Raw genomic sequence first — 13,095 nt, forward strand, 5'->3', positions numbered from 1 at the left:
TCGATCTCATCATCGGTGGATTGAATGTTGGGATCCTCCTCCCGCGGATTCATTATTTGCTTTCCCTTCCGAGCTCGAGATGATGCACCTCCGCGGCCTCCTTCCATTGTAATTGAAAATTGAAAACGAAAGCATGTAGAGATTAGAGAATACGAAAATGAGATTAAGAGTAGAGAAGATGTGTGTAAAAAATTATGAAATGAGCTCTCTATTTATAGAGTTTTGATAGTAACGGACACTAAATCATAGTCATTGATCAAAAAACAGTTAAATGATCCTAACCGTTGAAAAAAATATTCAAAAAACCCTCCCAACGGTTACGAACCGCCGGTTAACCGGCGGTTCCAACAGCTATGAACCGCTGGTTAACCGGCGGTTCAAGCCGTTTAAAATAAATAAATAAATAAAATTTACGGCTGAACCGCCGATTCAATCCGCCGGTTAACCGGCGGTTCGCCAGTTTTACAACCAATGAACCGGAACCGGCCCGGCAAGTTGCCGGGCCGGTTCCGGTTCGACCCGACGAACTGGGTCAACGGACAACCAACCCATTGACCCGGTTACAAGCCCAGGCTGGGTCCGGGCCCGACCCGGCCCGGGGTTGGGTCTACTTCGAAGTCATGCTTTTAAATATATTCTTTTTGTTTGCTCAATAAAGATTAAAATATGAGACATCTGACACAGTTGGTTCATCCTTTTGAATTTTGATCAGCAACTTTAATTTACAATTGAATAAGTTTGGTTTGTATTTCAACGGGGGTTTATACACTCAACTAGACCGAACTAGCTTTCTGTTCTTGATTAAACTTCATGATTCAACTTCATGATTTAACTTGAATAGAATGAACTTCGTAATACCAAAATGTTACACACACACTGATCACAATAGAACCAGCTGGTTTGTGATTCCTGAGTTAATCGAATCAGCCAGTCCAGTACAGAGAATGATTTGACTGGATATTATTGAATAAACCATAAATTGACATGACTAATATTGACTACTGCTTAGCTATTTACAAGGTTTCTGATACAATACATCGCAGTAGTGGCTTGACTACGATACCAAGAAATGAAGAATCATAGAGAAGCACAAGCCAAATACAGAATTGTTTACAAGCTGCAACTTGCAACTTGGTTCCCACTTCCTCTCAATGTGGTATATCGGTATCAAAAAATGGGAGGGCGAGAAACTCCTAGACAACAAGCCACACACATCCCCGAGAACAAGCCACACAACCTTGTAATCGTAAAGATTCACTTCGGATATCAGTTTCATTGCAGCCAATAACCCCACTTGATATCTATTATGCATAATACCGATTCTTCAATGAATTATGTTAATGATGACTTGCAATGAGATAAGAGAGAGTGATTTTTCCGCATTTTCCAGCATCTAGCTTGTCAAATTGGTTGCAGATGGGTATGATATCTTTCTGCGAGATCTTTTCCATCTCCTTGAGCTTGTAAATCACATATTCTGATTTACTGCGGTGTAATAGAAGGAAAGTTAAGCTTTCATGATTGAAGAAATAACTATTTGAGCAATGTAGCCAACGGAATTAAGAAGATAAGGAAATCAACATTAAATCTGATGGAAACATTTTTAAGCATGCAGCCATCGAGTAGTTAGATATTTAAGAATAAAAAAGTAGGAAAATAAAATATAGTTTAATTACATCCAATATAGACTACATGAATGGTTTTAATTGTTCCAGTTAGTACTTGCAGATTATATGCAAATATTTGAAAAAGATATTTCTATATAATTTTTAAAAAATGGTCTGCCGGCTAGGGTGGCAAATTTACTACAATAAGACAAGACAGAAATCAATTCTCGACGAGTGTATGCCCTCGGAAAAAAACTCTTCCCACCTCCTAGCCACTTAACGGTCGGCTATAAGCTGATCCTGTAATTTACATCCCTTCACATAACTTGGGGACGGGTTGTGAGGACCGTCTGGGTGAACGTAATCACCTTTTGCTACAATGAATGGCCAACAAAGTGTTATTGTTTGACCTCGCACAACAGACAAACACTAGGATAAGATGTCGACATTGTCTTGTTCACCATGCAACAATGTGTAAAGAGCCATCAAAGATGAGAGTGGGGTAGCTGCTGCTAGCTACTACATAAGTGAACACTAAGAATGCAACCAAGTAACTTTTTGGGAAAATGAATCACCATTTATACTTCCAATATGATCTCTTATGTTGATTTAGCTTCTCGGAAACATCTAACAAACCAATAGTTGACCAATTTTGATACACAATCTTGCTGCCTAAACTAATTTGTTGACACTAAAAGATTATATCCTAAACCTCATTTACATGCCCATTACCTGAGTGAAAATTCTAAGTTGAATCATAAGACATAAAGAAAGTATTGGGAAATCATTGCATGGCAATTCAAACTCACTAGGCTTTGTTGAAGCTGCAGTGGCAACTAGCAAATACTGATATGCAGGAACTAAGGGTGAGAGATTTTGGATACTCACCTAGTGTATCAAAGATATTAGTATATAATTCATACAGCAAAACACAAGTCTTGTTGCTTCTTATCATATTCAAGATAGCAACTAGTTTCACTAGTAAATTAAAAGGCCCTTCAACAAATGAACCAGTTAACTTTTAGTAGAAGATCATCAACTAGCATTCAAAATTTATTCAGTCATGCATAAAACTTTGGCAAAGCAAAATCTAGAAAACGACTATTTAATATTCATCCCACAAACAATCAGCATCACACTTTATAAAGGTCTTGAGGAAATTAATATCTTATCAGCCGACTTGCTAGTGAGAGACTTCAAAATCTGTCTCTTCTTCAGTGGTGACAAAAACATCAGTCGATAGAAATGCATGATCTGGGACATGCCATATGACCGGGTGACCAATAATTATTGCTTCTGAAGTAGTGAATAAGAACATCATCTGTTTTTGTGGCAAAAACTTGATCCTCACAATTCCTACTGTTTCCATACACAAAGCCTTGTAAAATTTGTATTAACTATTTCAAACCTCTAGAAATACGTTCTGGCTTTGGCTGTTTGTGTTAAAAGTTTAACTACTCTTGTATTCCGTATCCCCTATTAATGTCTTCTACTTGTCTCATCACCTCCAATTCTCAGATAACAAGGTGGGATACTAAATGTATAGTGGAGATCAATGAAGCAAACCCTTATGCTAAATGAAGTGGATCTAAACTCCATTTGTTCTTTCAATTGCTTTATTAGCTCCCTCAAACCAACAGCATGCATTACCTAAATTTTGTCTAAAATCATTAAACTTCATTTTGCCCATATTTATCTATGATCTAATGCCTCAGGGTACTCGTGCTAACAATAAGATAAAAGTGGGAAATTAATCAACTAAAAATAAGTTGATTCTGATGCAGGAATAAATCAACCAAGGAAGAAACCACCAAAAAGATTGGGCAACTCACGTAACAAATCCGGTGTTATTGATATCAGCAGCAAGGAATTCCGAGACGGTCATGTCCCTGCAAAGCACCAATTTTGCTATGTTCCTGTGCCTCTTATCGATCCTCGCCTCGGCTAAGTAAAGAAATGCACGAGCGACTGCAAGAGTGGAAACGAGAAGCCACAGCGACGCAAACAGCCTGCCCGGGAGCGTCTTGAATGCTCGGTCTCCGTACCCCACCGTGGTCACGGACATCACGGACAGGTAAAACGAATCGAGCCACTCGAGCCGCTCGACAAAGCGAAGCACCCCAGTGCCGAGGCCGATGCAGAGCAGGACGACGCAGAGTGCAAGCGCGACCTTCATCCGTATCCTCATCCGCCCCTTCTTGACATCGATGATGTAGTTCCGGGTGATGTTGTCGTCAACCTTCAATGGGTTATTGACGGCGGAGAGGAGGAGGGACTCCTGGATATCGAGCACGTAAGATACCATGCCAGTGAGAAGGATGTCGACAAAACCAAAGCCAATGATCACGAACAAGATGGAGAAGATCTTGGCAGAGGAGGAGGCGGGGGTGATGTCGCCGTAGCCGATGGTGCACATAGTGACGATGCAGAAGTAGAGGGCGTCAACCACAGGGTGAGTCTCGGTAGCAACGAAGTGATGGCGATTGAAGATATAGATGGAGACTCCAAAAGAGAGGTAGAGGACGAGGAGGATGAAGGCCTGGCTGATGATGGAGGGTCGACGGGGGGCGTCGGGCTGGGAGGGGCTGACGTCGTTGAGCGTCGCCATCGCGGGGGCGGTTCGGGATCGGTGGAGGTTGGTTTTCCAATGCGCGGAGGAAGGATAGCTGAGCCAAACATCGGTGGCGGTGGCGGCGGCGGCGGCGGCGGCGGCGAAAGCGGAAGAGAAGGGGCTAGGGTTGGGACTGTTGGGGACAGGGGAGGAAGGACGAGGGGGAGAAGGGGCGGAGGCGTCGGGTTGGTCGTCGGATCCGTTAGGGAAGTGGCCGAAGATGAGGAGATCCTTGAGGGAAGAAGAGGCGGCGGTACTGGGGGAAGAAACGACGGGGATAGAAATCTCTCCGTCTTCAGGGAGAGTGCACAGAGCGGAGGGCGGCGGCGTGGAGGAACTGGAGGAGGGCCTCCGCCGGTGAAAGGGCAGCGACGGAGTGGGAGACGGTGTCGAGGAGCCGATACTTACCGGAAGCAGCGGCTCTGTTTCCATGCTGCTCGTCGATGGAAATGAGGAAGAAGACGATTTTGACCGTAGAACAAATAATTTAAATATTTTTTAAGGGACGGTTAATATTAATGATTATCAAGGCGATGACTCTTGAAAAGGAGAGAACATAATAGATAATTAATCGATTTTATTAGCAACTGAAATTTGGCAAAAAAAAAACTGAAATCACGCCTCTTTTTTTCTTTTTTTATCCAAATCGGTAAACAAACGAACAATTACTATATTTAATCTTCAATACCAAACCATTAAACCTTACCAATATTTTTATTGGTTACTTTTAAATGTATATAAATTATAATTTGATTTTTAAAGGCGGCCTATTTTTAAGATTAGTTGGATAAAAATTAAATATTTAAATTATCATAGATTGTGATTTAATTTAAAATTTTAATAATTGGAGCTAACAGTGCCGCTCTGAATGGAGTTAATGGTAATGATCCCATAATTGCTCAGTGAAAGCGAAAGACAACTTACACGATGGTGAAAGGCACCTTTCGCAAGAGAAAAACAAATACTAGTATGCAAAATTAAGTATACCATAAATTAATAATTTTATATATATATATATATATATGATACGTTGGTACTCAATAACATATATCATATATATATATATATATATATATATATATATATATATATATATATATATATATATATATATATATATATATATATATATATATATATATATATATATATATATAAATTAGAAATTTAACTATCGTTCACAAACACTAAATAATATTTATATTTTTAAAGAGTATAAAATTTCTACTAATACACTAATAAGAATCACATTTAATGTCAAAAATGTTCCCTTAGATGATTTAATTTAAAAGATAATAAAACATCTGATGTAGCAAAAATTGTTGAAACTTTTGGTTAAAATATGAACATAAGAAATATTTTTCTAAAGACCTATTAATTTCGTAGAATACCACGCAATTGTTAGAACATGTATGAGCTATAAGAGGTGGAGGGAGGGTGAATAGCTCGCTTCACTTCTTTGAACTTGAATAACTGAGAAAAACTCAAAGCAAAACTCTCAATCGTTAACATCTTCAATGTTACTAAGCATCTACCTTTTTGATGTGATTAATTTTAGGTTTGGCTCTCTTACAACTTCATTATGAAAACCTCCTTCTCGGAGAGGAGAATCCTCATATAAACTCGAGCACGAAAATATAACGAGAGAATTAGAATAAGATGTAGGATTAAGTCCACATGAGTGGACTAAATCCAATTGAGTCCATGGGTAGACTTAATCTCCATAAGATGGGATTACACTTGATTAAGACACATACACAACTAATTGCTATTAAAGTAACTAAACTCATTTAAGTGATCTAATGTTTCAAGTATATAAAGAAGATTTAGATTTAAATGGATGTGGATTCAATGTGTAGATCAAAAATTCGGTTCATTAACATTTATGGGTTATTAATGATGAATGAGCTTTAAGATGGATAGTCCCTATAGGATGAGCTTGATATATAAAGCAAGAGACTCGTGAATTAAGGCAAGGGGTCTAGAGTTTTCTTCAACCTCCTTTCTTTCCCATTGAGAGAGGACTAAGGATTGTCGCTGCCCACTCCTGTAGAAGACTTTTCCGCAATAGTAGGAACTCCGGGCAAAAGTAAGAAGCAATACTCTTTTGCGATGGATTCAAGTAAGTCATTCATAAGTTATTGTTTCGATTTGTATAGAGCTTTAGAGATTGATAGAAGATAGATCTTGTTGTAGATACATCCTTTAGCTTATACATGATGTATTGCAAGTATTTCAATTGGTATCAAAGCATAGGATTGACTTATTATTAGTTTTTAAGACGTAAGAATTATTTTACAATGTTTTGACATAAATACATCAATTTTTTGCATTTGATTCCATATGGATGAGGGAAATTGATGTATATTCATTGAATGTAGTATGAATAGATTATGATTTAACCTATGAATCGAGTGTTTACATTATCTGCAAAGAACGAGATTGCCGGTGCGATTTTAGGGTAGAAGATCGCGTTAAAAAATGAGCATTTTCTGATATCAATCGATTGGGAAGGTTCCCAATCGATTGGGAGTCGCGGATTCGTGAACAGAAGGATTCGGAGTCGATTAGTTGATCGATTGGTATTTATCAATCAATCGGCATGAGGAATCAATCGATTCAGATTGCCCCATCGCGACAAGAATCCAACAGAAGTTTCTGGATCAATCAACTGATCGATTCGGGTCACCAATCGATCGGTCAATCGATTGAAGATTGCAAGAATTCAACAGAGAGCTTCTGAATTGATCAACTGATCGATTGAGGTCACCAATCGATCAGTCAATCGATTGAAGTTCATGAAGAGTTCAACAGAGAGCTTCTAGATCGATCAACTAATCGATTGGGATAACCAATCGATCAGTCAATCGATTAAAGCTTGTGAGAATCCAACAGAGAGCTGCTAGATCGATCGGTTAATCGATTGGGTTCACCAATCGATCGACCAATCAATCAGAGTTTGCTAGGTTATCTACAAAAGGTTTTTAAATCGATTGGCTAATCAATTAACATTGGTCAATCAATCAATTGATCGATTGGGGTAGATGAACGAGCGAACAGAAGCCTTTGGGATTGATTAGTGGATCGATTAATCGATTGATCAATCGATTAGCACATGTGTGAATCGATTCACATCCATTCATGATTGATTGATAAAGGTACCAATCAATTGATATCCAATATCAATTGATTGATAACTGAATTTAGCTTAGATTTTTAGCAATTTCTTCCTGGATTCTTCTTCACTCTTGCTGTTTAGTTAAACATATACTATTGCTAAAGCAAGAACTATTGGGGAGGCTAGGAGTACTAGTCTAGAGGGATGTATGTCCATGCTAAGGGTGATTGGCCCAAAGGAAAATTATTCTTATGCCGGATATATGTTTAAAGGAAGCTCACAAATTAAGTTAAACTTCTTGATCATGCACATGATGTGTTGGCCTAAAGGAAAGGACACTATGTGGCCAATTAGAAGCATTGTGAGTGATGTAGAAAACATAAGCTAACTAAGGAAGCTCATGAATAAAGTATCATGTGCATAATGCGTCAACCCAAAGGAAGACAAGTTATATGGTAGATGAAAGTAATCATGAGTTATTTAGAGAGACCCAATAGCAAGTTATGATTTAGTTTAAGAACTTAATGTAATGTTGCACTAGGAATCTCTAATAATGCACATATAGTTGCATGCTTCGCTTGTTGGATTTTGTTATTGCACAACTATAAAAATACATGTCTTGTTTATTAAATTTAGCTATGTTCTTTGCTTTTATTTATTCAATACTCTCAATGTCTACTAATTTAAACAACATCCCCGTGCTTACTGGCACAAACTTTGGATAATGGAAAGAGCATATTACAGTTTTATTGGGATGCATGGATCTAAACTTTGCGTTTAAGCATGATCACACTACACCTTTGGCTGATGATTCCACTGTGGATCAAAAGGTGGCCTTTGGCAAGTGGGAGTGATCTAATCGCATGAGTCTGATGATCATGAGAATGTCAATTCCGGAATCACCAAGAGGTTCGATAACTGAGAAGGGGGATGCTAAAACCTTCCTTAAGGAATTAGTAGACCAGTTTACCTCAAACGAAAAGGTCGAAATTACTACACTTCTCACGAAGTTAGTGTTCATGCGGTACACAAGAAAGAGTAACATTAGGAAGTACATCATGGAGATGTTTAACTTGTTACAAGGCTTAAGACACTAAAGTTAGACATGTCTGAAAGTGTCTTTGTGACCCTTATCTTAATATATCTGCCTACACAGTTTACTCCTTTTAAGATTAGCTATAATACTCAAAAGAAGAAATGGACACTAAATGAGCTCATAGCTCAGTGTGTATAGGAAGAAGAGAGATTGAGAGGTGACACATCTCAAAGTGTTCACTATGCATCATCATCTCAATATTCAAATAAGAAAAAGAAGAAGGGTAATAAGGGTAAGCAACTTGCAGTGACTGGGCTTTAGAACATAAGGTGCAAAAGCAACAAGATCAGGACTCAACTTGTTTCTTTTGTAAAAGAAAGACCATCTTAAGAAGGATTGTCCTAAATACGCCAACTGACGTGCCAAGAAAGGTATACTTCTTAACTTTGTTAGTTCAGAAGTCAACCTAGCTACTGTACATAATAACACTTGGTGGATATACATTAGTGCAACTACTCACATAAGTGTAACTATGCAGGGTTGCCTCACGAGCCGAATGTCAATTGATACTGAAAGATTCATTTATACAGAAATGGGCAAGAAGGCAAAAGTAGAGGCAATATGTGTCTTTAGAGTTTGTTTGAGGAATAATGTATCTTTGAATTTGGAAAATACATTTATAGTGTTGTCTTTTAAAAGGAACTTAATTTCTATTTCATGTTTGGACAAATCCAGATACACTTGTTATTTGGAAATGGAAAGTTTAGTAATTTTCGAAATTCTATGTTGTGCGGTACCGATTCCTTGATTGACAAACTATATAGATTGGACATTGAAACTTATACGGATAATCTTGTGAATGATAGTATAGGTGTGAAACGTGGTGTGATAAATGAGAATTCATCAATGTTGTGGCATAGGCGTTTAGGACATATCTCTAAACAAATCCTAGAAAGGTTAATGTCACTAGAAATTCTCAATTCCCTTGATATGTTATAGGGTTATACCTTTGGTGAGTGCACTCGATCTCCCGACAGCTAGGATCTCAGCATGATCACGTGTCCATGCCTCTACGGTATCCACACGAACAAACTTTCGTTTGTCTCACAAACTCAAAAGTAGAGAAGGAAACCACCTAAGGTTGTGCTAGCAACCAAGAGAGGTGGTTCAGCCAAGATAAGGAAGAAGAAGAAGAAGAAGAGGAGGAGGAGGAATCTCAATGGACACAACAAGTTTTTATCTAATGAGAATTTCATTCATGAATCATATTTATATCCATCTAAGGAATACCAAAGGGTTTTGCCCTTTGGCCTTCCTCTATTCAATCTAATGGTTTAAAGTTAACCATTCAATCCAATGGTTCAAAATTGACCATTCATCTTTCTTGATGAACTCGAGTTCACCCAATGAGTCTAACTCATTGAACCTTATCTACTCAATTAACTCCATGAACATCAATCTAAATTGACTCCATGAATCTAATTCAAATCAGACTCAATCCAATAATTGGATCCAATTGTATCTAACTCAATGAGTCTAATTCGGATTAGATTTAATCCAACGACCCATCATATAAACTCATCTTCAAATCAACTTATTTTTTGTGTGTAGCCTAATAGGTTCTCGTAACGTTGGCAATGTATCCAAATCAATATTTTAGATACATAAATAATGAGTGGCATCTAGCAAGGCATCATTGCTACCCAAGTGACGAGAATGTCGAGGTCTGACTTAACCTTTCCGTGGCTATTATCTTATATGACTTGGTCTTTCTATCCTTGATATCTAGATTGATCAATGAGATATAGACCGTGTCATTCTCTTATTAATCTTTGTATTTCTTGATCTCTAAGTAGGTACACTCAATCAAATAACTTAATATCTCATATTGACTCATTTGAACATGGTGATGTATTCTTGTGTTCTACTAATCAATGAGTCCACAGATATCATTTTCGTCATATGAAAATGATAGATCTCATCTACATCACTCATCTCTCTCAGTATAACTCATTGCATACTTAGTGATCGACTTTATAGTCCACCCTATTACAGGTGACGTTTTATGATATCAAAGTATACAACTCCTTATGTAGGGAACCGTAGTGACTTCAAGTCTAAGGACTATTCATACTAATAGTCACATGAGAATATTTATGACACTCATATAATGATCCATGAAACATTCTCATACCGGGTCATTCAGTATATATTCTCTAATATATACTTATATGTCAACCTGATATCTTCTATCCATAACTTGTGAGATTAAGTCATCCGTTGACCTACATGCTAGTCTCAATGCATTAATATTGTCCTTGCATATTAATGCTTGACTATGAATAGTTAAGAGTAGTGCTCTATGTATATCTACAATATCTCACTATCAATTCAACCAATTGATATGTTGTAGATTAGAACCTCCTACTCTAGGACATTATTATACTTATTCATTCGACACTGAATTGAAGTAAATATAATAGCTAACTTTGCCTTTATTAATAATGAAATATGATACAAAAGGAGTTCTTTACAATCATCTTATGATTGGTACTAGGGATAATACTAACAGTAACAAAACCCCCATACGAGTTATGGACAGGTAGAGTGCGTAGTTTTAGGCATCTAAATGTCTAGGGTTGTCCAGCTGAAGCTAGGCCTTATAGGCCTAACAAAAGGAAATTGGACTCAAGAACTATTAGTTTAGTTGTCATTTTGTAGGATACTCTGAAAACTCAAGAGGTTTCACGTTCTATAACCTCTTGAGTAGATCTTTTTTTGAGACTGGAAATGCTAAATTCATTGAGGATGGTGGGAGTGATAAAGTTAGAGAAATATCATTTGAGGAGAACATTAGTGATCATAATATGGTGACTACTGATGTAGCTGATAGTGAAATGGATCATTCCATATATAGTTGAAGTTGCACAATTAGAAGGGATAGTTGGTCATGATATTCCTAGCTTAGCTTCAATTCATTTGGAAGGTGTATCATCTCAAATAGAGGTATTTTCTCCTATGATTGAGAATGACTCTCAACTACCTTAAAATCAAGTGCCACCAAGAAGATCCATTGGAGAGAGGAGATCCACGATGTTTTATGATTATGTATATCTCCAAGAGCATGAATTGGACATTGGGTTGGAATATGATCCCACATCATTCCAAGAAATCAAACAATGCTCTTATCCGAAAAAATGAATCAATGCCATGAAGGAAGAGATGAAATCTTTAGCAGATGACAATATTTGGGAACTCGTAGAATTACCTAAAGGTGTGAAACCCGTTGGTTGTAAATGGATATTTAAAATCAAACGAGATTCACATGGCAATGTCAAAAAGTATAAAGTACGCCTAGTCGCCAAGAGATTTTACTCAAAAGGAGGGCATCCATTATAATGAGATCTTTTCACTGGTTTTGACGAAAGACTCTCTTAGGATAATCATAGTACTTATAGCTCATTATGACCTAGAACTACACCAAATCAACATTAAGACTCCATTTCTCAATGGAAACATTGAAGAAATTATATACATGGTGCAACTGAAGAACTTTGAGTTGGATGACTTAAAGCACCTAGTATGTAAACTAAGAAAGTCCATATATGAGTTAAAGCACGCATCTCATCAATGGTACCGAAAATTTGATCAAGTTGTTTCTTCATATGGTTTCAAGGAGAATCTAGTTGATTAATGTTTGTATATCAAGTTTAGTGAGAGCAAATTCATTATACTTGACATATTGCTTGCAAGCAATGATATGGATATGTTGTTAGAAACCAAGTCATTTCTATTCGGTGAATTTGAAATGAAGGATTTTAGTGAAGCATCTTTTATGTTAGGCACACAAATTGTTCGTGGTCGTCCAAGGTACACACTTGGACTATCACAAAAGGCCTATATAGAAAAGGTGCTCATTCAGTATGACATGCAAAAATGTGCTCCCGGAAACACTCCAATGGCAAAGGGAGATAAACTTAGCTTGCAACAATGTCTATGTTATAAACTTGAGATTAAGGAAATACAGTAATTCGCATATGCATCTACAGTAGAGGGTTTGATGTATGCTCAGGTATGTACGCGTCCAGATCTTGTGTACATTGTGAGGATGTTGGGCAAATATTTGAATAACCATGGGCTAGTACATTGGAAAGTCGTAAAGAGAGTTATGTGATATTTACAAATAACGAAGGATTATATACTCACATATCATAGATCAAGTCATCTAGAGATCATTGGATACTCAGACTCCGATTTTGTTGGATGCTTGGATAACAAGAGGACCCACCTCAAGTTATGTCTTCATATTGGCGGAATGAGCTATATCATGGGAAAACGCCAAACAGATGTTAATAGCTACTTCCACTATGGAGGCAGAGTTCATAGCCTACTATGAAGCTTCCAACCACGAGATATGGATGTGGAACCTTATCACAGGGTTATAAATTATTGGGGGCATTGATAAACCATTAAGGATCAACTGTGATAACAAAGTTACAGAATTATATTCCAAGAACAACAGTAGTTCGTTGAAGTCTAAACACATCGACATAAAGTTTTTGGCGGTTAAAAAAAAAGTTCAGAATGGTCAAATAATGATAGAGCATATAAGGGTAGATTCCATATTAGCGGATCCACTCACCAAGGGTTTGTCACCCAAGGTGTCTCATCAGCATGTGCTAAATAAGGGTTCTTCCTTTTGATGAAGTACCCATTATGTAGG

General features: G+C 37.4%; 1 protein-coding gene across 1 annotated transcript; it reads right to left on the bottom strand.

Annotated features, from left to right (window-relative positions):
- Positions 1-877: 877 nt before the first annotated feature.
- LOC122032476 (two-pore potassium channel 3-like) lies at positions 878-4,703 on the bottom strand. The gene is made up of 2 exons (XM_042591766.1): positions 3,440-4,703; positions 878-1,485 (listed from the first exon to the last, which is right to left on the bottom strand). The coding sequence occupies exons 1-2, from the start codon at positions 4,648-4,650 to the stop codon at positions 1,338-1,340; spliced, it is 1,359 nt and encodes a 452-aa protein (XP_042447700.1). The 5' UTR covers positions 4,651-4,703; the 3' UTR covers positions 878-1,337.
- Between the last annotated feature and the right edge of the window lie 8,392 nt (positions 4,704-13,095).

The sequence above is a fragment of the Zingiber officinale genome, chromosome 11A, assembly GCF_018446385.1.
Source record: "Zingiber officinale cultivar Zhangliang chromosome 11A, Zo_v1.1, whole genome shotgun sequence".
NCBI lineage: Eukaryota > Viridiplantae > Streptophyta > Magnoliopsida > Zingiberales > Zingiberaceae > Zingiber > Zingiber officinale.

Excerpts from the sequence above, each read along its gene's own strand:
- LOC122032476 (XM_042591766.1), bottom strand. The coding sequence starts at position 4,650 with ATGGAAACAGAGCCGCTGCTTCCGGTAAGTATCGGCTCCTCGACACCG. Across the intron at positions 1,486-3,439 it reads AATAACACCGGATTTGTTAC|TAAATCAGAATATGTGATTT; the intron begins GTGAGTTGCCCA and ends ATTACACCGCAG.